The sequence below is a fragment of the Durio zibethinus genome, chromosome 5 (assembly GCF_047325235.1).
Source record: "Durio zibethinus cultivar Kanyao isolate XHJ-2024 chromosome 5, ASM4732523v1, whole genome shotgun sequence".
Classification (NCBI taxonomy): domain Eukaryota; kingdom Viridiplantae; phylum Streptophyta; class Magnoliopsida; order Malvales; family Malvaceae; genus Durio; species Durio zibethinus.
In genome coordinates, this window is record NC_143166.1 from 33,728,204 (window position 1) to 33,752,356 (window position 24,153).

Consider the following 24,153-nt stretch of genomic DNA (forward strand, 5'->3'; position numbering starts at 1 on the left):
AAGAGTATTGCTCAAAGCATGGGATCAGGCATGAAAGGATAGAACCTGGAACACCGCAGCATAATGGTATAGCTGAAAGAATGAATCGCACCATTGTGGAAAAAGTCAGATGTATGTTGAGGATGGCAAAATTACCAAAGCCATTCTGGGGTGAAGCAGTCAACACAGCTTGTTATTTACTTAACAGGTCACCATCAGTTCCTTTGGGCTTTGACATTCCAGAAAGAGTATGGACAGGAAAAGATGCTTCATACTCTCACTTGAAAATTTTTGGGTGTAAAGCATTCATGCATGTGCCGAAAGAGCAAAAATCAAAGCTTGACAGTAAAGCTACACAGTGTGTGTTTGTAGGATATGGTGATGAGGAATTTGGCTACAGGGTATGGGATCCAGTAAAGAGAAAGACAGTCAGAAGCAAAGATGTGGTCTTTCATGAAAAAGAAACCATAGCAGACCTTGAGAAAAATGAGAAGACTACACGAGTTACTGTTGAGTGTGATGTTTCAACACCGACAGGGATTTCACAGGAAAGAGTCACAGATGGTGAAAATGAGCCAGAAACAGAACTTGGGGATATGGATGAGCCAGCTACAGTTGGTGATGAGCCAGATGCTATTAGTTTTGAGCAGGGGGAGCAATCCTCTCTACCTGAGAGTGTTGAGCAGGAGGAGCTACCTTCGGCATCAAGTGATGTAGAGTCTCAGCCTAGGAGATTTACTAGAGAGCGCAGGCCATCTACCAAGTATCCAAGTTCAGATTTTATTTTAGTTACCAGTGAAGGGGAGCCAGAAAGCTTTCAAGATGTGCAGGCTACTCCGGATAAAGAGCACTAGTTAAAAGCAATGAAAGAAGAGATGGAGTCATTGCGAAAGAATGGTACTTATGATCTTGTTAAACTTCCAACAGGAAAGAGGCCATTAAAGAATAAATGGGTGTTCAAGTTGAAAAAGGATGGTGACAAACTAGTGAGGTACAAAGCTCAATTGGTAGTAAAAGGTTTTTCTCAAAAACCAGGCATAGATTTTGATGAGATTTTTGCTCCAGTTGTAAAAATGAGTTCTATTCGAGTGGTACTGGGATTGGCAGCTAGTTTGAATCTTGAGCTTGAGCAACTTGATGTTAAAACTGTATTTTTGCATGGTGATTTGCAGGAGGACATTTATATGAATCAGCCTGAGGGTTTTAAAGTGAAAGGGAAAGAACACTTAGTTTACAAATTGAAGAAAAGCTTGTATGGCTTAAAACAAGCTCCGTGACAGTGGTACAAGAAGTTTGATTCTTTTATGGTGAGTCATAGCTATAAAAGAACAGCAGCGGATTCTTGTGTGTATATTAAACAATTCCCTAATGGTAACTTCATTATCCTATTATTATATGTTGATTTTTTTTTGATATGTTGATTGTAGGACAAGATGCTAGTATGGTTTACAGGTTGAAAGAACAATTGTCTAAGTCCTTTGATATGAAGGATTTAGGTCCAGCAAAGCAGATTCTTGGTATGGACATTATCCGAGATAGGAGAGCTGGAAAGCTGTGGTTGTCATAGGAAAAGTATGTTGAACGAGTGCTTGGTAGATTCAACATGCAACATGCTAAATCAGTTAGCAGTTCACTTGCCAACCATTTTCATCTAAGTAAGAAATCTTGTCCAGTGTCTAAGGAAGAGTAACTAGCTATGTCTAGTATTCCTTATTCTTCTGCAGTCGGTTCTTTAATGTATCTTATGGTTTGTACAAGGCCTGACATTGCTCATGCAGTTGGTGTAGTGAGCAGATTTTTTTCTAATCCAGAAAAGGTTCACTGGGAAGCAGTGAAATGGATTTTTAGATATTTGAAGGGTACCTCAAAAATGTGCTTGACTTATGGAGTTTCACAACCAGTTCTAGAAGGGTTTACTGATGTTGACATGACAGGCGATCTTGATGGTAGGAAATCTACTTCAGGGTATTTGTTCACTTTTGCAGGAGGAGCTGTATCTTGGCAGTCTAAGTTGCAGAAGTGTGTTGTTTTGTCAACTATAGAGGCTGAGTATATTGCAGCAACTGAAGCATGTAAAGAAATGCTTTGGATGAAACATTTTCTTTTTAAATTGGGGTTGAATCAGAAAGAGTATATGGTATTTTGTGATAGCCAGAGTGCTTTAGATTTGAGTAAGAATACCATGTACCATGCTAGAACAAAGCATATTGATGTTAGATATCATTGGTTACGTTCAGTGATTGAAGAACAGCAGATGCTATTGAAGAAAGTCCATACTGATAAAAATGTGGCAGATATGTTGACTAAGATACTTCCCAGGGAAAAGCTTGAGCTTTGCAGTAACTTGGCCGGAATGAGTTCCCTGGCCAAGGTAAGTTCCAAATGAAATTGCTATGGTGATGAATCTCCTTCTAATGGGACTGGAAGGGGAGATTGTTAGGAAAATGGGGTCCAGTCCCATGTAAGTGGTTTTGGACCAAATAAAGGCCATGGGCCTTGATCTTTTATTTTACACAGAGCCCTAGCTACTTAATAAAAAAGAGGTGGGGTTGTTTAATGTGTGAGTCGGCAACCAAGCAGAGAAAGAAGAAAAGCCAGGAAAAGCAGAGAGAGAAAAAAGAGAAGGGAGAGTTGGTTAAACGGAAGTCGATCCGTGGTCCGATTGAGTTGGAACCTTGTCAGGAGGTTTATGATTAAGAGTTATACATTCTGAACGGTGAAGATCGGGTTTGAAGCTCTCTAGGAACAAATCCAGGGTGTATTTGTTGAGTCACTTATTTGGTGAGATTTCTCCAATTATTTCTCTAGTTGTTGATTAGCTCTAGTTTTAGCTAAAGAAGAACTTTGTATAACTATTATTTGATAGTGAAGATTTTTCTGGTGGCCCGTAATTTTTTTCCCTCTACACTGGAGGGTTTTTCACGTAAATCTTGGTGTGCTTTATTTTTCCTGCGCATTTGATTATTGATTGTTGTCTATTGCTTCTGTATTGTTGTGATTATTGCTTCAGGCGCAACAGTTATCAGTCAAATAGAAGTAAAGCGCTCATTATGTGAGTCACCTCTAAAATTTTATGAAAGCTAAAGGCTATATGATAAGAATTACTTATAGAATCTCAATGTTTGGTGTAATTCTAGTTTTGTGATTTTATGTGTGCGGTTCTATGCTTTTGTTTATGCTTTGCATTGTGTTTAACGAGAACATCAATTTTTAATAGGGAGTTTGTGACACCCCAATCTCATATCAAGAGATTATGAAAATCTGTTATGATATATAAGTAAAAACTTAAACCCAAATTTGTCAGACTCTTTTTGTAAGAAAAAATCATGAAACGAGTTAAAGCGGATAATACCTTATAAGTTGGGTGCAGGTAAACCTGACAATTCGTCTTATTGTGTAGTATAAAATACTATATTTGTGTCGTGTTTTATACAAAAATCATGTGTCATAATTTATATCGATACAAAAATATAAAATATAATTTTTTATTTTATTAAATCTATTTATGATTTTTTTTTTAAATTTTAAGTTGTATTATTTTCTTATCCTTTACTTATATCATTTTCATATCGTGTCACCATGTCATGTTTGAAATTATCAGGTCTAGGTGTAGGTCTTCATAAATGGTATCAAAGTAGTTACTAATTGGATAAGAGCTAAGTGCTATATTATAAGAGCCACCTCTAAAATCTTACGAGACCTAAGTGTTACACAATGAAAGTCATCTCTAGAATCACAACGTTTAGTGTGATTCTGGTTTTATTTGTACTTTATGTTGGGCTTAATGAAGACACCAAATTTTAAAGAGAGAGTTTATGATACTCTAATCTCACATATGGAGATTTTAAGGATTTGTTATAATATATATAGAGAGATCTAAACTCAAACTTATGAGATACTTTTTATAAGATAAAATCATGAAAACTTCAAATTAAAGCGAATAATACCTAGTATAACACCATAATCTCATATCGAGATAATCTAAGATTTTGCTAATGATATATATATATATATATATATATATTTAAACCTAAACTTGTAAAACACTTTTTGTGAAATAAAACTGAGTCATTCGGGTCAAAACGGACAATACCTCACAGGTTGGGTTCAAATATCTATAAATGGTATTAGAGCGACCATCAGTCGTATAAGAGATAAATACTACACCGTGAGAGCCATCTCTAGAGTCTCAATGTTTGGTATGATCCTGTGATTTATATGTGCTTTGTGTTGGGCTTAATGGGGATATCAAGCTTTAACAGAGGGAGTTTGTAACACTTCAATCCCACATAGGGATAATTTGAGATTCTGCTAATGATACATATGTAAAGATTTAAATCCAAACTTGTGAGATGCTTTTTATAGAATAAAATCGTGAGACTTTTGGATCAAAGTGGATAATATCTCTCAGATTGAGTGTAGGTCTTCACACCTCACAGGTTGAGTGCAAGTGTCCATAAATGGCATTAGAGTGATAAGTACTACACCATAAGAGTTATCTCTAAAATCCTAAGAAAGTTAAATGCTATGCAGTAGGAATCACTTCTAGAATCACAATGTCTAGTATGATTTTGGCTCCATGATTTTATGTGTGCAATTATGTGCTTTGTGTTGACTTGAAGAGGATATCAAGTTTTAATGAAGAGAGTATGAGACACCCCAATCCTACATCAAAAGATTCTAATAATTTGTTATAATATATAAATAAAAATTTAAATATAAATTTATGAGATGCCTTTTATAAAACAAAACCATTATACCTTTATATTAAAATGGATAATACCTCATAAATTGAGTTTGAATCTCTATAACTAATTCATCAAATCCCATAGAGTTTACTCAATTCTACTCTAAGTCAGATACTCTTTCAAAACTCACTCTCATTTTATCTTCTTTGATTTTTTTTTCCATGATACACCTAACGTTTAAAACTCGAGATTTTCCAAATGAGAGTTTCACGTTAGATTATGAAGTTTTTCATAGGAAGAGAAAATGTTTACCTATATTTGTATTCAATATTTATTCATAAAAATATAAATAAATTCTTTGATTTTGAACGGTATTCTTTTCACCAATATAATATAAAAATTGAAACTTTGGTGTGTTAAGTGGGTGCAGAAAGATCCAATGATGATATTGGAGAGTGTGAGATTGTGCATTGCCAAGGCAGTAGACAAGGCTACAGCTCATGGTTACAATGTGGAAGGTGGATTGAAAGTAATTGCTCCACCTGTTAAAACTTTTTTCTTCATAAATGATGTTTCAGACGATAATTTTTTTTAATATTTTATTTATTTATCTCATATCCATTTGAGTTAGTACTGTCTTTTAATCATGAATAAGTTGCATGATTAGATTCAATGGTGCACCACGTTCAAAATACGAGTCAATCTCACTGAATTTTTAGAAAACTTAATTTAATATAGATATAATAGGTAACTTAATTTAGTATAGGTATTTAGTAAGCTTTTGTATAATTTACTTATATTTATCCACTAAAATTAATAAAAATCCAAAAAATAGTAAAAAATTTCTTAAAGAAGCTTATATATATTATGGTTATAAATTTTTTATTCAACACAATTTAATTACTAATAAAAATATTCGTATAAAATGTGAAAGGTGACATATTTTCAAAATAATAAATATGATGTCGTATTTATGTAAAAATAGTTGAAATGTAATTCCATTGAAAAAAGTTTTTGGTTATCCCCTAACTTGATTTATGCATTATTAGATGGCAATCAAACAAAAACTTAGTTTTGATCTAAAAATATACAAGATAATTACAATATTAAAGTTCCTTATCTTATTGCATAGTAACATCAAAAATAAATTTATTTATTTAAAAATTTTAAAAAATTTTGTACCCTCAACAAAGCAATGGTTGCTCGTGTGATATATAATATTATATTACAAAATACAAAGTTACTAGATAAGATTTATTGATGTAAATATTTACGTGGATATATTTTTTTCAATACATAAAAAAAATTTTAAAACTTTTATTATAATAACACATAAAATATTTTTTAATTTTAGATTATTTACCAAAAAAATTAAAAATTATTTACTTATCCAAAACTTTCAAATTTTAAATAAAAGACAAATTCATATGTGTGTGTATATATATATATATTATAAAATTTATAATATTATCTATAATTAACTCTCTATTATTTTTCATTGCAAGTGTTGCTCCAATTTTAGTTATATCTTTTTACAGAAGATCTTGATTTTAAATTTATAAGTGCTGGTTTCATATTATCAACATTTTTTTTAATTTAAATTTAAAATAATTAAATAGATAAAATTATTCATTTAAAATGAAAAGTAAATTATAATATAAATATGAAAATTTAAAAATTAATCTTATTTAATTCAAATTTCATTAGTTATATAGATATTTCTCTTTTTTAAATTTTAAAATCTCAAAAATAGATATTTTCACCTTTATAAATTTCTTATATTCATTTTTTTAAAACATTTTAAACTTTTTTTTTAAAAAATCTTAGTTATTTTTTTAAAATTCAAAATATATTTATCAATTTGAAAATTATCTATATATTTAATTATCATGCAATAAAACCATAATTGGTATGTTTTATACTATTTTTTTTTCAATTTATAACTTTTTTTGAAAAGTATACTATTATTTTTATAATTTTATTCTTATAAAAATTTAATATTTATTTCAATTAATTTTTCTTTTAACACTTATTTACTATTTTTTTTTCATATTTTGTTTTGGAGTTTCGATAATTTATCACAAAGTGATAATATATTCATACATATTTATTAAAATTCTTATGTTTTATAGGAAATTTATTAAAATATAACTTACTAGAATATCTTTTTTCTTAAAATTATATTTTTTTGGATTTTTGGCATTTTTTTCCTGATCTTAACCTATTATCAAGAATTTTTTTTTTTATACTTTTCACATTTCATATATTTTAGAAAATTTTGCTTTGTTATGAATTAGTTCTTTAGATCATACAATTTACTTCTTATAAAATAAGTACTATCATTTTTTTTTAAAAAAAAAATACTCATCTTATTGCGTATTTCGATTCATGAATAATTATTTTGGATCAATCGATTAGGTACCAATGACAAAAATATTATTTTTTTTGCTTTTATTTTAAGATAAATGACTCAAGAAATGTTAAATTTAATTGTATCATATATCACCACCATTGGTCTAAAATTTATAATTATATACTTCCAATATTTTAAAAAATACCATAAAATAGTTTATAAATCAAACTATTTTGTTTACCACTTAAAAATTTTCTTTTCACTTTTATCATGTAAAAACATTTTATTCTTTACATATTTCCTTAATTCACTTTAGATAATTCATAATCCTTGAACAATTTAAATTTTTTCTTTATTTTTTTATCATGAATCAAATAGATTATAAATATATATATATATTTAAAAAAAAAAAAACTTTAAGATTAAGAAGTGATAAATTATTTTTTTACAAATAAAAAATTAGAGCATATATTCTTTGATTAAAATAATATAAAATTAAAATGAATTAAAAAATTTTGTGTATTGGACAGGTTAAAAAGCTAGTTTTATAATATTGCACTTACTTGTAAGAAGCATCACTACTGCTAGCTTTGCCACAAAATGCTTCCAAGCTCTTATCTGATATTGCTTTAGCTCAAAAGCACACTGAGCTTCCTGCAAGAATTGCCACCTGGTCAATGCAATTGGATGAACAGTGTTTCAATTCTTTTTCCTTATTTTTACTACTTCAGAATCAGTCGACTCCCATAGCTGAACAAAAGAAGAAGAATAATAATTAATCTAAATTTTAGCAATTAATATTTTATAAAATTGAGATTCAAATACTTGCCGCACCTGCAATCTAAATTAGGGTTTCTTTTGTAAAAAGGAAAAAGAAGGAGAATAAGAATTAAGCAATAAACAGAAAGCAATCTCTGGGAGAAATAAGATATGACTGGTCTCTGAGGAAGAAATATTTATAGTACTTCTAAACCTGTAAAACACCTTTCAACGCGTAACTCGCCTGAATCTTTCAACTTACAGGCAATTAAGTAAAGAATTAAAACTTTAAGGCAATAAAGTAAAGAATTAAAACTTTAAGTGCAGCAGAAATTTCATTATTCTCAAGAAAGGTAAAAGAAAAAGGTCATCCAACGACTGCATTTTTCCATGGATTCTGCTTTTACCTTAAGTTAATACTTTGGGATTGCATTTTATAGTCTTCACAAAATGAGTATTTGGTGATTAATTCATATCTGAAAAAGCAGAGAATGATCAATTAAGGTTTTGGACATTGATGCACAAAACTTTTACTGTTTTTATAACAAATGGGTATAGTTCGATTCTCACATGACAATTGAGTGGTGTGGAAGCAAAGGATTAATGGAACATAATCACAAAAGTTATAATTTAAGGTTAAATTGTAAATATAAATCTCATGTCAATTAAATATGATATATCTTGATATTTAAATATAGAGTTAATTATCCTTTTGGTCAGCCCGTTTGATTGCTGAGAGATGGGCTTGTCGAAGTGGAATATAACAATGACCATGATTTAACATTTAATCAGATTATGATATTTTTAAAAGTTTCCCCATCTGATGGTTTTGTTGCAACTGCCATAAGAATGAGTCAGAAAGGCCCAACAACTTACAGGTGGAAGTGGAATTGATACAGTATTCGATCTAGATAGGCCCAAGTTCTTGCTCTCATAACGGCATTTGGCAAATCTTTATAGGAAATTCAATCAGAAGATCATACAGGAAATCATGCATCTACTGGACCTAAATAATAACATTAATAAATAAATTAAAAAAAAAAAAAACCAGGCTCATTGACATTTTGTGTTTAAGGTGAGAATGGAGCCATGTTGAGCTCATCCTCGTCTGTTTCTTCATCTTTGCGGATCTGAGTGCTTAAACCAAGCTGTGCCATAAGAAGGGCAACATTAGTAAGCAACTCTCCACCATGCCTCAATTGTTGTGCATGCTCTTCCCAAGAACAATGGCTAGCAGCATGAATCATCATCTCCATCCACATCTTACTAATCGGTTCCCATTTCTCTTGGTGATCCAACAGACGCTGAGTGACTAATTTTTGCAGTGTCCAGGCAAACCATTTCCCACCACTTATCACTTCGATTCTATTAGTTTCCTCGAGAATATCATTGTAACCAAGCACCGCCGAAGTGAATCTTTTCCCGACAGAATCTATTTTTCTCATTTTTTTGGTGGTGTTCTTCGCTGGGAAAAAAATTTTGGCTGGGGGGTAGTTTTCTTTGTTTATCACTTCACTGAACCGTTTAGGCAGCATCAATGGACGGACGAGTACGATGTACATCGTGTAATCAGACAAGGACTTGGCAATATGGCAAAATGAACCCATCGTACCTCTTCGAAATCTGTCAACATCATCGTAGTAAACAAGCTCTGTAGCAAAATGCCAAATAAAAATGCGTTCTCTAAAATCTGTTATGTCCAGTTTCAATGCCCCTTTCAATTCCTCACTAACAATACCTATTTCATCCAACAAATTTTCACCTTTCCCATTTAACAACTTCTCTGGATCTTCAAGTCTGAAAACCTTCTCGGCCCACTGCAGACGTTTCTTTTCCAGACGAGAATAGATGAATTGCTTCAATTCACAATCAACTGCCTTCCAATTGGTATGCCAGTACTTCTGTAGAAGATTACCAATGTCATTAATCCTAACAGCATCTTTGAACTTATTTTTATTGGCCTCGACGTAATAATTTATTAGATCATGTTGCGCCATTGATTTGATCGCCATCTTGGATTCAACCAAAGGCAATCTCCAAGCAACAACCTTGGAGTACAACTTATGTACCTTGTTTTCAGGAATGGGCAACCAGACCATTGCCCATGTAGAGAGAGCGTGCATTATAAATGAATATATGTCCAGACAAATAGCTCCCAGCAACAGCAAATGCATAACGACAATGTCGACTTTTGAATGCACACTCTTATCCACAATTGCTGAGAAAGTAATCAGTGAAGACACAGCAGACAGAAAGCAGAAGGCTCGAAGACATAAACTCACTTTAGCCTGAAGGTGATGTATGGCCATCTTGGTGAAGAGCAAATCGTAAAGGTATCCCAGTTCAGTCCCGACCAATTTGAAGGCTTGGTTCGCAGATTTAGACTTGATGTAAACCATGTCATCATAAAATTTTGGGGAAAGCCTAAATGGGAGGCCAAGAAAGAGAGGCTTGAAACTAATGAAGGATGAATAAGCTTCACGGAGTAAGTTGAGATCAGAAACATTGGCTTTGCCTTCAAAACAACGGTTTATTGTGGATTAAGACAGCCCCCTTCTGATCATTTTTTCCGGTCTGGTAGCTTTTCTTTTAGAAGGGGACAATGAATTTATGAGCTCCTTCTCACTCGCAGATCTGAGAGCACATATCCTCTCTCCATACTTGAAAACTCCGGCAATGAATATCGGAGCAGCCATAGAATTGAGGATAGTGTCTGATCGAAATCTAATGTAGATGTAAATTGCCTCTAAAACTTGGAACACCATGCCCAGAAAGTGTCTTAACCACAGCTTATTGTCTTCTATAGAATCAGCTGTAATGTTGTGAGGGCTGCCGAGATGCCACAAAATGAAGGGCGTCCAAAATACAACAAGGCCATTTTTCGGATTAACATCGCCCCTAAGAAGGGTGCTCAGCACAAGAGTTGCCATCCAATCTGCTGACAAATACACTAACCATAAAGCTATTGCAGCTTAAGGCAACTTTTTCCCAATGTATCCTCGTCGAAAATTCCCAGATATGACAAGAACAAGCTGGAGAATACTGCTGACTATAATCATCAGGCGAAGCTCCCATTCACTCCAAAATTTTGTTGTAATTTCTGTAAATATTTTCTTCTAAGACCGAATTCTTGAGCTCTACGTAGATGAGAGAAAAAGCAACTGAAATTTCAAAAAAGTTTTATGTAATTAATCATCAATGTTCTCGATAATCAGAAATTCATGTCAACATCTATACATTCATACAATTAAAGCTAACCCGTTCTTCTAATTTGACAGCCAAATCAGTTTTGGTATTAAAAATAATTTGAGGGTTAATTTTGTATTTTACTTCCATCCCCTTCACTCTTTCTTAGTTTGATCTCTGCATCAAAGTTTACCGACAAGCAAGGGGAAGAAGAAACCAAGAAAAGAACATAGAAAAAAATGCCAAATGAAGAAGCTTTCATCGAGGCCATCGACCATCCCACCACCAGCACTTACCGGGTAAGGGTCATTAGTATAGCACATTCAAAAATAAGGGTCAATTGAACTCACTGAATTCTTAAAAAAAATAATTTAGTATAGGTATTTTAGTAAATTTTTGTGTAATTTACTTATATTTATCCACTAAAATTAATAAAAATCTTTTAAATAGTAAAAATTTTTCTTAAAGAAGCTTTTACTTTTATATATATATATATATATATATTATAAATTTTTTATTCAACACAATTTAATTACTAACAAATTATATTATCACATGGATTAATTGATTAATCTTTGACTTTACTTATTTGAAAATATTATTCACTTACTAATGAAATATTATCTCAATATAAGAAGGAAGCCGTCAAATCTTTAAGCTTTTATGTTCAAGTTTCACCAAATATGAATTTTGTTAAAGATTACATATTGATTGGTTAGTAGTTAATTCGGTTTGCTTATTGGTTTCTCTTCTTGATGTATATTAAAAATTATTAATTATGATTTTAATTTTTTCTAATACATATAATTTCATAAAAAAATTATTTACTTTTGTATCTAAACACATAATAAATGTTTTTATTTAGAAAAAAAAAAAGATAAAAAAAAAAAACAAAGTAAACATGAAATGAAACATAACTTAATTTCATGAATGATCAAATCATAAACTTAAAATAATATCTCATTGTCATTGTATTTTTTTTTCTGAAGTAGCAAGATAATATATTTTACAATTTTATAAACTTAAAACTTTTATATTTAATATAGATTTTTTTTCAATAATATAATATATATGATATCGTGTTTACATAAGAAAACTTGAAATATAATCCCATTAAAAAAAAATTTTGGCTATCCCCTTGACTCAATTTATGCATTATCATTCAACAATTAATAAAAACTTAGTTTTGATCTTTAAAATATAAAAAATAATTACAATATTAAAATTTGTTATCTTATTGCATAGTAACATAAAAAAATAAAATAATATATTTAAAAAATTTAAAAATTTTGTACTCTTGGGGAAGTGAGGGCAGCCCACATCATATATAATATTATATTATTTGATACATAGTTATTAGATAAAATTTATTGATGTAGAAGTTTACTTGAATAATTTTTTTTGACACGTAAGAAATGTTTAAAAATTTCTCTTTATAATAATACATAAGATTTTTACAAATTTAGACTATTTATCAAAAAAATATTTAAAATTTTATTTAATTATTTAAAACTTTCAAAATTTAAATAAAAAAACAAATTCATATATATATATATATATATAATACAATTTATAATATTATCTATAATTAACTGTCTATTATTTTTTAGTGCAAGTGTTGTTCTAGTTTTAGCTATATCTTTTCGTAGAAAATATTGATTTTAAATTTTTAAGTCTTGGTTTCACATTACCAACATTTCTTTCTATCAATTTAAATGTAAAATAATTAAATAGATAAAATTATTTATTTAAAATAAAAATTAAATTCTAATATAAATTTAAAATTTTAAAAATTAATCTTATTTAATTAAAATTCATTAGTTATATAAATATATCTCTTTTTTAAATTTTAAAATCTCAAAATTATATATTTTCACCTTTATAAATTTTCTTATATTCATTTATTTTTTAAACGTTTTAAAATTTTAAAAAATAAATATCACTTATTATATTTTTTTTAATTCAAAATATATTTATCAATTTAAAAATTATCTATATACTTAATTGTCATGTGATAAACCTATAAATGGTATGGGTTGCACTATTATTTTTTTTCGACTTAAAACTTTTCTTTGAAAAGTATACTATTATTTTTATAATTTTATTCTTATAAAAAATTAATATTTATTTCAATTTATTTTTCTTTTAACACTTATTTACTAACTTTTTTTTTTATATTTTATTTAAGAGTTTCGATCATTTATCATAAAGTGATAGTATGTTCATAAATATTTATTAAAATTCTTTTGTTTTTCAGGAAATTTATTAAAATATAACTTACTAGAAAAATTTTTTCTTAAAATTATATTTTTTTTGGATTATTGGTTTTTTTCCTTTAATTTTAACCTATTATCAAGAAATATTATTTTTTTACTTTTCACATTTTTCATATATTTCAAAAATAGTCTGCTTTGTTATGAATTAGTTTTGAGCTCATACAATTTGATTTTGATAAAATAAGTACTATCATTTTTAAAGGAAAAATACTTATTTTATTGCTTACTTCAATCCATAAATAATTATTTAAAATTAATTAATTAGATGCCAATGATAGAAATATTATGTTTCTTGCTTCTATTTTAAAATAAATTACTTAAGAGATGTTCAACTTAATTGTATCATATATCATCACTATTAGTCTAAAACTTATATACTTTCAATATTTTAAAGAATACTATAAGATAATTCATAAATCAAATTGTTTTGTCTATTACATTAGATTTTTTTCATTTTTATCATGTAAAAATATTTTTATACTCAACATATTTACTTAACCACTTTAGATAATTTATAATTCATGAATTAAACACTTTAGATTTTTTTTTCATTTTTTATCATGAATCAAATATGTTGGAATTTACTTTAAATCTCATAATCTCACATCGAAAGTTAGTGAGTTTTGAGTTTGTTTTGTGTTCCACATTAAGAGTTTAGTAAAGGTATAAGGGGTTTCACTCTTATAAATAAGATATTTTAGTTTTTGGTTTGGTAATCTCAAATAGTTATATACCAAAAAAATAACTAGGTGAAAGGCTATTAAAATAGTATAATTGAGTTTTTGGATTAAGTTTTGAGTAAAGAGTTTTTTAAAACTCTTCTCATTCTAAAAATTTCACAGTTTGTAAAGATTTATTTGATAGTGGATTGGGTTTGGAGTATGTCATTTTGAGTTGGGCCAAAACAAATATATTTGTGTGTTTTTATTTTTGATTTGAACTTACTATTTTGTGTGTCGATGTTGCATGTGAGTGTTAATTTTTCAACAAGTGATATCAAAGCGAGGTTAGAGGTTTATGGTTTGTGAGCCTAAGAGATTGTGAAACAGTATTTCAAGATGTCTAAAGAAGGTATGTCTAGTATGCATATGCTAAGTTTGAGATTTCGTTATTTGATGAAAAGAGTAAATTTATGTTATAGCAAAGTATGATTTAAGATCTGTTAGTACAACAAGAGTTAGATTAAGTTTTAAAGAGTGATAAACCTAAAGGAATGTCTGACAGTAATTGAAATAGAATTCAAAAAAAAGTTGTTAGTATTATTAGATTGGCGCTAGTCTCAAAAATAAAGTATAGTATGTTGACTGAGAGTATTTTGAAGAGTTTTTGGGATAAGCTTGAGGGTATTTATGCTTCTAAGTTGTTGACTAACAAATTATATTTGAAGATGGATTTGTATTTTCTGAAGATAGAAGAAGGTACGAGTCTTTATAATCACTTGAATGAGTTTAATAGATTGGTTTCTCAGTTGCTGATCATTTTTATTGATGAGTTAAAAGATAAAGAGAAAGTTTTAATTTTGCTATCATCTTTATCCAAGTCTTATAGACCTTTAGTTCAAACTTTGTTGGTGGGTAGGTATACTTTAAAGTTAGATGATATGACTACTCTGTTACAAGAGAATGAAAGGTTTATGAGAGCACAGAACTCATCACCTGAGAAAAATACACTAGCTACATAGGGTTTTTATCGATGGAGGACTAAAAAAAAATTGATAAATCAAGAGGAAGATCCAAGTCAAGAGATAAAGATTACAGTGACATAAAATGTTATTATTACGGTGAAAATAGACATATTCAAGTGCGCTGCAAGAAGTTAAAAAAGGATATGATTACTTTCAAAATGACGAATGATAAGAAAAAATTGAATGAAGGAAATAGTGATACTACTGTCATCATATCTGATGATAATGATGTTGTTTTGACGACTTGTATGGATGAGACTCAAACTTTGAAAAGTGAAAAAGGTTGTGTTTTCGATTCTACTGCTACATTTCATGTTTACAATGATAGAAATTGTTTTATGAAGTTGGATGAGAATGAAAAGTACGGGGATATTGTGGTTGCTGACAACGAAAAGGTACAGATTCAAGGCATTGAGAGTGTTTGTCTTAAATCTCATAATGATGTTGTTAGGACGCTTCTTCGTGTAAGGTATATACTGAGTTATAGCTACAATTTGATTGCTTTGGGTGAGTTAACTTTTCGAAGATATACACACTTGGTAGTAATGATTTGTTGAAAGTATACAAAAATAGTAGTGTGATTCTACAAGGGAATATGATCAAAAATCACTTGTATATACTTGATGAAGGCTAAGTTGCTAGGATCCCTGTGATGAAAGAAAAAAGAAGGGCAAGCATGTTAGCTTTGCAAATATTGTTGAAGTGTTTGGAGATTCAAGTCAATGGTGGATTTATTGATATTTGACTTAAATCTCGTAATCCCACATCAAAAGTTAATGAGTTTTGAGTTTATCTTATATCTCACATCAGGAGTTTAGTAAATGTATAAGGGGTTTCACCTTTATAAATAAAATATTTTAGTTTTTGGTTTGATAATCTCAGATAGTTAGATACTAAAAGAATAGCTAAATAAGTAGGTTATTAAAATGGTATAATTAAGTTTTTGGGTTAAGTTTTAAGTAATGAGTTTTTGAAAATTTTTTTCATTTTAAAAGTCTCACAGTTGTAAAGATTTATTTGTTAGTGGATTGGGTTTAGAATAAACCATTTTGAGTTGAGGTAAAATAAATATATTTGTGTGTTTTTATTCATGATTTAAACTTGTTATTTTATGTGTCAATGTTACTTGTAAATGTTGATTTCTCAACAAAATAGACTATAAATATATATATTTAAAATAAAAAACTTTAAGATCAAGATATGATAAATTATTTTTTTATAAATAAAAAAACTAAAGTATATATTCTTTTATTAAAATAATATAAAAATTAAAATGAATTAAAAAATTAAAATTAAACTATAATATCGCAGTACTGGTTAAAAAGCTAATTTTATAACATTGCACTTGTAAGAAGCATCACTACTGCTAGCTTTGCCACAAATGCTTCGAAGCTTTTATCTGATATTGCTTAGCTGAAAAGCACATTGAGCTTCCTGCAAGATTTGAGACCTCGCTAATGCTGTTGGGTGAAAACTGCAAGAATAATTAAGCCATAGAGAAAGAGCAATCTCTGGGAGAAATAACATATGACTGGTCTCTATAGGAAGAAATATTCATAGTTGTAAACCTGTAAAAACAGGTTTCAACGTGTAACTCGCCTGAATCTTTCAAGCTACAGGTAATGAAGTAAAGAATTAAAACTTTAAGTGAGGCAGAAATTTCACTATTCTCAAGAAAAGAAAAAGAAAAAGGCCATCCAACAATGGATTCTGCCTTTACCTTAAGTTAATACTTTGGGATTGCATCTTATGGTCTTCACAAAATGAGTATTTGGTAAGTAATTCACATCTCAAAAAGCAGAGAATGATAAATTAAGGCTTTGGACATTGATGCACAAAACTCAATTGGACATACAATTGAGTGGTGTGGAAGCAATGGATTAATGGAACATAATCACAAAAGTTATAATTTAAGATTAAATTGTAAATATAAATCTCATGTCAATTAAATATGATATATCTTGATATTTAAATATAAAACAAAGGATCTCTTCATTGATTATTTTAAGTTAAAGGTCCATCTTACAAATTTAACAAGGAGATTTTTTTTTTTTTTTTTACTTTGACTCTTCCTGAACATAAAAATAATCTCACCCTAATATGCAGACAATCAATTTTGGAAATCATACATACTCGATACATATTGTATAATACAATTCGATTTATTATAAATTTGATATATATATATATAATCGAGTTTATTATGAATTGATGGTATATCTGTGGATATATAAAAAAAGAATTAGATAAAGTTATTTAGATAGAATTCGTGAAATTTTTTATTAAAATTGATTCAATAAAAATAAAATTTAAAATTAAAATTGATAGATCAAAAAATTTTATTACATAAATCAAATATTCAAATTTTGAAAAAAATTTAATTAATTTTTATATATTTTTTAAATAAGTAATTTTTAGTAAAAATTTTGATAAAATTTTACCATTCAATAAGCACTCAACAAATTTTAATTATAAACTGCATTTTCAATAATTCTTTTATATATTATTGATTTTTTATTAAATTTTATTAATATATCAGTTTAAATTTTTTGTTAAATAATTTTTAATAAAAATTTTACAAATTTCACTTAAAATTTTTATCTAAATTATTCTCTAGTGACACAATCAAATTGATATGTACCCATATATATAATACACTTGTGATGAATTTGAGTCGAGCTTAACTAAATTTTGATCAAACCCAATAAAATTATACTTGTGTTTATGCAAAAGGTTGCTTGCAATGAGTCTTACAACCCCAACAAACTTAGAACAACAAGCATGGAGTACCAACTTATTTACAGGAACATTGCCTAACTTTGAATCGTCCACTTGGATATAGTGTGACTAATAAATAAATAAATAAATATAAAGAGAAATAGCTTCCACCACCAACATGTAGATCATGACAGTCCATCCTTTTAAACTTTTTCTTATTAAAAATATTGAGTGAATTTGGTGTAATTTTACTATAGATTTGTTATTTGGTTTATTAATTTGATTTATAATTTTAATTTGTATTAATAATTTCATAAAATATAATAATTTTTGCGAGAAGTCGCTTTTTCATAAATATATATATATATATATATAGTAGTTATTTTTACAAGCTGAAGGTAGGTAATCATGAGACCAATTGGAGAGGGTAGGCAATTACTTTAGAATATTGTTGACTCTCAGTCAATAAGCTACATTATTATTTTATAATTTTAATTAGTACCCATAGACTCAAGTATCATTTTCACAATCATTTTATGGGTTAATCAAATACATTTTAATTCTTGGGGTTTTTTTTTTTTCTAAAAGAAGTTGGGGATAGAAGAAAAAATTATTAATATTAAAATTTAAAATTTAAAATTATTATATAATATTTTTAAAAAATAATTATATAAATCAATTAAGTCAATTTTTTTTTTTTAAATTTATTTCAAAATAGCTTTTCAATTATCCAAATTGATTTGTAGTATTAATTTTTAATTTTTTATTAAAAAAATTGAGAATAAAAAAATGATCCCAACCCAAGAGAAGACGGGCCATGGCCCCTGAGTGCCAAAGCTCCTTGCTTGGCAAAATTTTGCCGAAGCCGAGAAGAGAAGAGGAGGAGGCCATTAAATTCAACAACCCCAGGGGATAAAAGTAAATATGCAAAATAGAGACGGCGCAGAACAATCATTGCGCCGCTGCCATTGATTTTAACTACTGTTTTTGCATTTACATCTTTCACTATACGATGGTCTCGTCGTTTTGATTGCCTTGGCTTTCATGACCTCCATTTTTACACCCTTTTAACTTTGGACAGAATCTTAAACCACGTTTAATTCTAACAAAACTTGAGTAGACATGAAACATGCAAATCCAGCAAATCTTAGTTCTTGAGTTTGTCTTTTTTCACTGTCTTCTCACATGCTCTTCAGTACTTAAGAAAGATGAAACAGAATAATTGCTCAGGTAACATGTGACACTATTATGATTCTGATATAGACCAATGATATTTCTTGCAGTGTTTCTAGTTTCATGTGAGAAGAATTAACATGGGTAGAAATTATATATCAAGACCACTTCTTAGGGATATCATCATTTGATTTGAATTTGGTTTCATTTTCTTGTGCCTAGCTCTTATTATGCCAATAATAGTAAAGGAAGGACGAATGAAATGACAAAAATAAAAAAATAAATGTAATAATATACGATTATGCCAACAATAGGGAAGAAGAAGCTCATGAGATTTGTGGAGCAAGTGGATGTCATGTCTCTGATGACACGCGGCTAAAACACTCGTAATTAAGGTTGCAGAAGAAAATGTCAGAAGCATTAAATAGGAACGTGCTAGATGAGGGGGTTGAGAAGAGAAGAGGCCTGATGAGCAATGGCTAAGCGCCTAGCAATGCAAGGAGCCTAATATTAGCCATAGCCTACTTGAAAATGAATGCCCCTACTCTCAGGACTCAGACCAACACTGTCCTTTCCAACGCCAACTGGGTCCCAATTTTTCCCATCCACCCAGTTGGCGAATTCCTTCCTTCAACAACCGCAATGCCGTGTGAGTTTTACCTGCAAATTTGAGGCTGCTATCACCCTCCCCCCCCCCCCCCCCCCATGACCCCACCATCAGGGATTGGGGGGATTCTTTCAATTACCAATTTCCCAACAATAGAAATAACGAGAATTTGATTGCAACTTCTTTTAGCTCTTTTCTACTAGTCTAACATTTCGGACTTCCATGTTCCAAACCACATGCATGTCTACTACAGAACCAGGTTAATGAAAAGGGACCAGGGTTTGTCTTTGTCCGGCACCCGTCACTCTAGTTCGTGGGGCCCTGGACTGGCTGGTTACCTCTGTAGATAAGTAACAAAACTGTAGTGGATGTTGGGGATAGATAACTTAATTAGTTGAGTAGTGAGTGTAAAGTCGAAGCTGACAAATATGGGAAGGGGCCAAAACTGTGGTTGATAATGAAACGGCAAATCTGTGTTGTGGAGTCAAATCTTTGATTTGTCATACTCATACGGCAATTTAAAACGAAAGGGTAGGAAACTTTATTAACCAACAATTAATAAACTGTACTGACAAATGGTAAATAACCAAGTAACCAACAGATGTTAAGTGAGCAATAGCTTCCATTCCAATTTCCACATGATCAAAGTAGTAAATCATTATGGTGATTAAGGATGATGTAACCCTTACAACCCAATTTAATGCCAACTCTCTGTTGATATTTAACTTTTTTTTTTACAAGTTCATTTTTGTGTAAGAAGAATTTGTAGATGGTAACCATTTTTTTTATGAAAGAGGTCTTTTACATTACTTGGGTAATGGAAGCTGCTTTTGATAATACAGCTTTGAGGGAAATGCCTGAAGCCCTGAACCTTTTATCCTGAAAGAGTGCTTACTTGCAAGGGAGATCATTGATTTTGCTTTAGTGTGTTGAAAAAATTAAATGCTGGTAGCAGCAAAATCGGCCTTTTGTCTTTTTGGAAATGAAAAAACCATGGCTGCAAACACATATACAAATCATAACAATCTCTGGTGAATGATTTATGATGATCGAACATGCCATAACCCTCACGCTTATTCTCTCCAAGACTGATTCTTGATCCACAAACCTTTTTCTCTCTTTTTTATAATTAAATTTATTAATTAGAAGTGAAAAATGAATTCTTTGAAATATTTACTAGAATCATGTTCCAATATCCTAGTGGATAAGAATCTTCTTACAGTATTGCACGAACTCTTCATGTTTATCGCATCATATTGAGACACGTGGTTTTGATGTTGGTTACAATGGTTATTGCATGAACCTGACTGACTACCTATTCTGTCCGTGGCCTCTTGCTTTTTTGTCTTCACTTAATCTTTTTCCATTATTTTATTTTTTAATTAGTAAGGGTTTTCTTTTTGTTTCATGCAGCAAAACAAAAATTTATTGAAAAAAATATATTTTAACAATAAGAATCAATAATCTTTGGTGGGACTTGGGGTTGGGAGCCTATAAATAGGGGCCTGTTTCATTCGACTTTGTACAAAGTGAAGCAAGGGAGCGTGCTTGTCTCTAACAAATTTCTCCTCCTTTCTGATCCCACTTTTGTTTACGAGTAAGCAAACGAAGAAACTTGACAAGAATCTTTGGAAATGGATATGGAAGGGAAAGTTGTGGAATCAAGATTCAAGAGGGTATGTGTGTTTTGTGGAAGCAGTACTGGTAAGAGGAAATGTTACAGAGATGCTGCAGTTGAATTAGCCCAAGAATTGGTACACTAAAAAATCTCCCACTTGACTCTCTAAAGCCGATATCTTTTTTTTTTTTGTTAGTATAAGGTTTTTTTGTGTTGATTTTGAAAGGTGGCGAGAAGATTGGACCTTGTTTATGGAGGAGGGAGTATTGGGTTGATGGGTTTGGTTTCACAAACTGTTCACCATGCTGGAGGGAATGTTCTTGGGTACACTCATGAGTTATAATCAAGCTATACTATTCAGTTTCTTGGTTTTGGCAAATGGTTTTCATTTTTCTGGTTATCATGTGTTCCCGTTATTGACTATCAAATTTTGTTTTGTTTCTGTTTACAGGATCATTCCTAGAACTCTGATGAGCAAAGAGGTGCAAATGGAATTCTTTTGTTTTCACCAGTCTTGGTTTCAAAATTTTAGCCTTTTTCATCTCTATTTTAGATTTAAGTATCTAGCTTTTCAATGATGTTTTGAGAATGTCTCTTGGATGTGGAGCAACAGATAACTGGGGAAACGGTTGGGGAAGTAAGGCCAGTAGCCGACATGCACCAAAGAAAGGCAGAAATGGCCCGCCACTCTGATTGTTTTATTGCCCTACCAGGTCCCATCTCTCTCTTTTCCCTTTCTGTTCCAAAATATATCCATAGAGTGCTAATTTTGCTCCCTTGTTTGGTTTCAGGTGGGTACGGAACTTTGGAGGAGTTAATGGAAGTGATAACTTGGGCTCAGCTGGGCATCCATGACAAGCCTGTAAGCAATATTTGCATAATATTTTTGTTTCCAATATCGAGAAAAACAGTTTTCTGGGTCCTCTTTTTTGAAACCTAACTTTTGTTTCCCAAAATGTGCAGGTGGGTTTGCTTAATGTTGATGGCTATTATAATTACTTGCTAACTTTCATCGACAAAGCCGTGGATGATGGCTTTATCAGACCTTCCCAACGGCACATCATTGTCTCTGCACCAAATGCCAAAGAACTGGTTCAGAAGCTTGAGGTGGGTTATTGCCTATAACTGGGATTGATTCATTTTTGTCGTCAAACGTTTGTTTACGCACTAACGATGTGAGGTTCATATATGGAATAGACAATCTGGAGGATTGGAAAAGGAATCTTTCTCAGATTACTATCTCGGTGTCTTGTTTTCTACTGTCCTGTTTGCTTGTAAATGATGGCACTGTTTTGTTTTTATCAGGATTACGTGCCTGTGCATGATGGAGTCATAGCCAAGGCAAGCTGGGAGGTTGAGCAACAGCAACAAGGCCCACAACAGGTGGGGTTTAATGCCACTACTTTGCAGACTCAGATCGCTCTATAAAGGAGAGACATGAAAATGGAAAAGATAGAAAAAAAAAAGTAGGGAAAAAGGGTGTTTTAGGCTCCTAGCTTTTTACTCTCATTTTTGGGTCATATACCAACCATACCATAATGATCTGGTAAGGTTTGAATGACAAGAAGATAAAAGAGAAGATAGTGACAAAAGTGGGTCTATTTGGTATTAAAAGAGGGAAGCTAATCTTATTATTACTTGGGCATTTAAGCTTGTAATTTGGTATCTAGAAGTATGTACAAATATTATAGAAAGAACAAGAAGCAAGATCCAAAAAATAGCAGCTTTATTATGTATGTATTTCCATGAAGGCATTAACAAGAGCATGCATTACTTTGCTGATAGTTTTACAGCTTCGTCTCTTTTTGTTCTGCCAGTTTTTAAGGTACTGTTATGGCGAGTGATGATTAATGCATTTTCATCATTTGATGACCTTAAAAGTTGCAATTGTGGATGTGTACATTACTGCTACAGTCTCCAGCTCATTTGCAGGGACCGGGGATTTTGAACTGTAGCTGGACACAGGACACTGGAGCCTGTTTTGTTTTCTACTGCTGTAAAATAAGAGAGAGAGAGAGAGAGAGATGGAGACAATGATGTTTTGAAAAATAAAGTTAGGAAAAAAGGGCTGCACATGATCACTTACCAAGCCACCAAGCTAGCTTTTGCTGTTGCAAAATTAGAAAACCAAACTTCTTTCCATGTTATGTCAAATTGACTTGCCTTCTTTCTAATGTAATATGCATATATTTTCAATACATTTGCAGAACAAGAAGATAAAAACATTGACAAATGTTGCGAATGAGAAGAGTTTTCTGGTCATTGGCATGGATGTGACTATGCCAAAACGTAAATGGAAAGTTTCATATATTTCTTTCTGGTGTGATAGGTTTCTATATATTTTTACCATGTAATAGTTGCACTTACATGCATTTCAATGAATAGCAGCACTTATCCTCCAAATTTAAGAATCAATTAGATCCACGTTTCCCTGTATTATTTTATATGCATAGTTTCAACAAAAAGGCTCACAAAAATTCTCAGGTATATTGCTTGTAATGTAATTGGTGGTTGCTTTTTCTTTATATCTTTTCTTTTTTAATGGAGAAGTCAGTCAGCTCCTGTTCTTTTTGACGGGAGAATTGAACTGTAGAAGCTTTTTTCCTTGTGATTTCACCATTCTAGGAGGAAATTTAGGTTCATGTAGGTGGTGGCATTAGTTTATTTGTTTGTTTATTATAGAAATTGGTTAATCAAAGTTGGAATCAAGTAAAGCTATTCCAGAAGGAACAGCTTTATTTGTAATTAATCAAAGCCAATTAATCATTGGAGGGTCAAAAATTGTTCTTTGGCCCTCATACGCAACCTTGTTTCTTCAATAATAATCTGATAAAAGATGCCAAGCTTTTAGATAAACTCATAATCTGAGCCTAACATAAACCTAACTTTCTTTTCATACCATGGCTGCTATTGGCTTTTCTTGTCTTTACAAACGTTTAAAATCCAATCATTAAACGTACTTTTGATACGGTAAAATTCATTCCATCATAGCATCAAATGAACCCTTAATAATTTTGTTAACCACTTTTTCCATTCTAAAAGCATATCAAAAAAGTTAAATAAAATGGAGATTGAACTAAATGGGAAATGTGTTCACTCCATATATATGGGA

At 30.6% G+C, this 24,153-nt stretch overlaps 2 protein-coding genes across 8 annotated transcripts; one reads left to right on the forward strand and one right to left on the reverse strand.

The window, feature by feature from the left end:
• Window positions 1-8,849: 8,849 nt before the first annotated feature.
• LOC111281702 (uncharacterized) lies at window positions 8,850-10,854 on the reverse strand. Its single transcript, XM_089760419.1, has 3 exons — window positions 10,809-10,854; window positions 10,406-10,714; window positions 8,850-10,294 (listed from the first exon to the last, which is right to left on the reverse strand). Exons 1-3 carry the CDS (start codon window positions 10,852-10,854, stop codon window positions 8,850-8,852), a joined length of 1,800 nt encoding a protein of 599 aa, XP_089616545.1.
• Window positions 10,855-20,913: 10,059 nt separating this feature from the next.
• On the forward strand, window positions 20,914-23,271 carry LOC111282358 (cytokinin riboside 5'-monophosphate phosphoribohydrolase LOG5-like). Of its 7 annotated transcripts, none has more exons than XM_089761305.1 (8): window positions 20,916-21,177; window positions 21,268-21,377; window positions 21,493-21,523; window positions 21,655-21,754; window positions 21,833-21,903; window positions 22,005-22,148; window positions 22,347-22,424; window positions 22,974-23,208. In XM_089761305.1, the coding sequence occupies exons 1-8, from the start codon at window positions 21,058-21,060 to the stop codon at window positions 23,076-23,078; spliced, it is 759 nt and encodes a 252-aa protein (XP_089617431.1). In that variant the 5' UTR covers window positions 20,916-21,057; the 3' UTR covers window positions 23,079-23,208. The 7 variants fall into 7 exon arrangements, with proteins under 7 accessions (XP_089617429.1, XP_089617433.1, XP_089617431.1 ...); XM_089761306.1 differs by having other exon boundaries at window positions 20,919-21,177; window positions 21,268-21,365; window positions 22,974-23,271; XM_089761303.1 differs by having other exon boundaries at window positions 20,914-21,177; window positions 21,268-21,365; window positions 21,655-21,903.
• The last annotated feature ends 882 nt before the right edge of the window (window positions 23,272-24,153 follow it).

Coding starts and splice junctions, on each gene's coding strand:
- LOC111282358 (XM_089761303.1), top strand. CDS start 21,058: ATGGATATGGAAGGGAAAGTTGTGGAATCAAGATTCAAGAGGGTATGT. Junction 21,904..22,004: donor TGGGCATCCATGACAAGCCT/GTAAGCAATATT, acceptor CAAAATGTGCAG/GTGGGTTTGCTTAATGTTGA. Junction 22,425..22,973: donor AGCAACAAGGCCCACAACAG/GTGGGGTTTAAT, acceptor GCTCATTTGCAG/GGACCGGGGATTTTGAACTG.
- LOC111281702 (XM_089760419.1), bottom strand. CDS start 10,854: ATGGGAGCTTCGCCTGATGATTATAGTCAGCAGTATTCTCCAGCTT. Junction 10,715..10,808: donor TCAGCAGTATTCTCCAGCTT/GTTCTTGTCATA, acceptor ATTTGTCAGCAG/ATTGGATGGCAACTCTTGTG. Junction 10,295..10,405: donor ATGTGCTCTCAGATCTGCGA/GTGAGAAGGAGC, acceptor GTTGTTTTGAAG/GCAAAGCCAATGTTTCTGAT.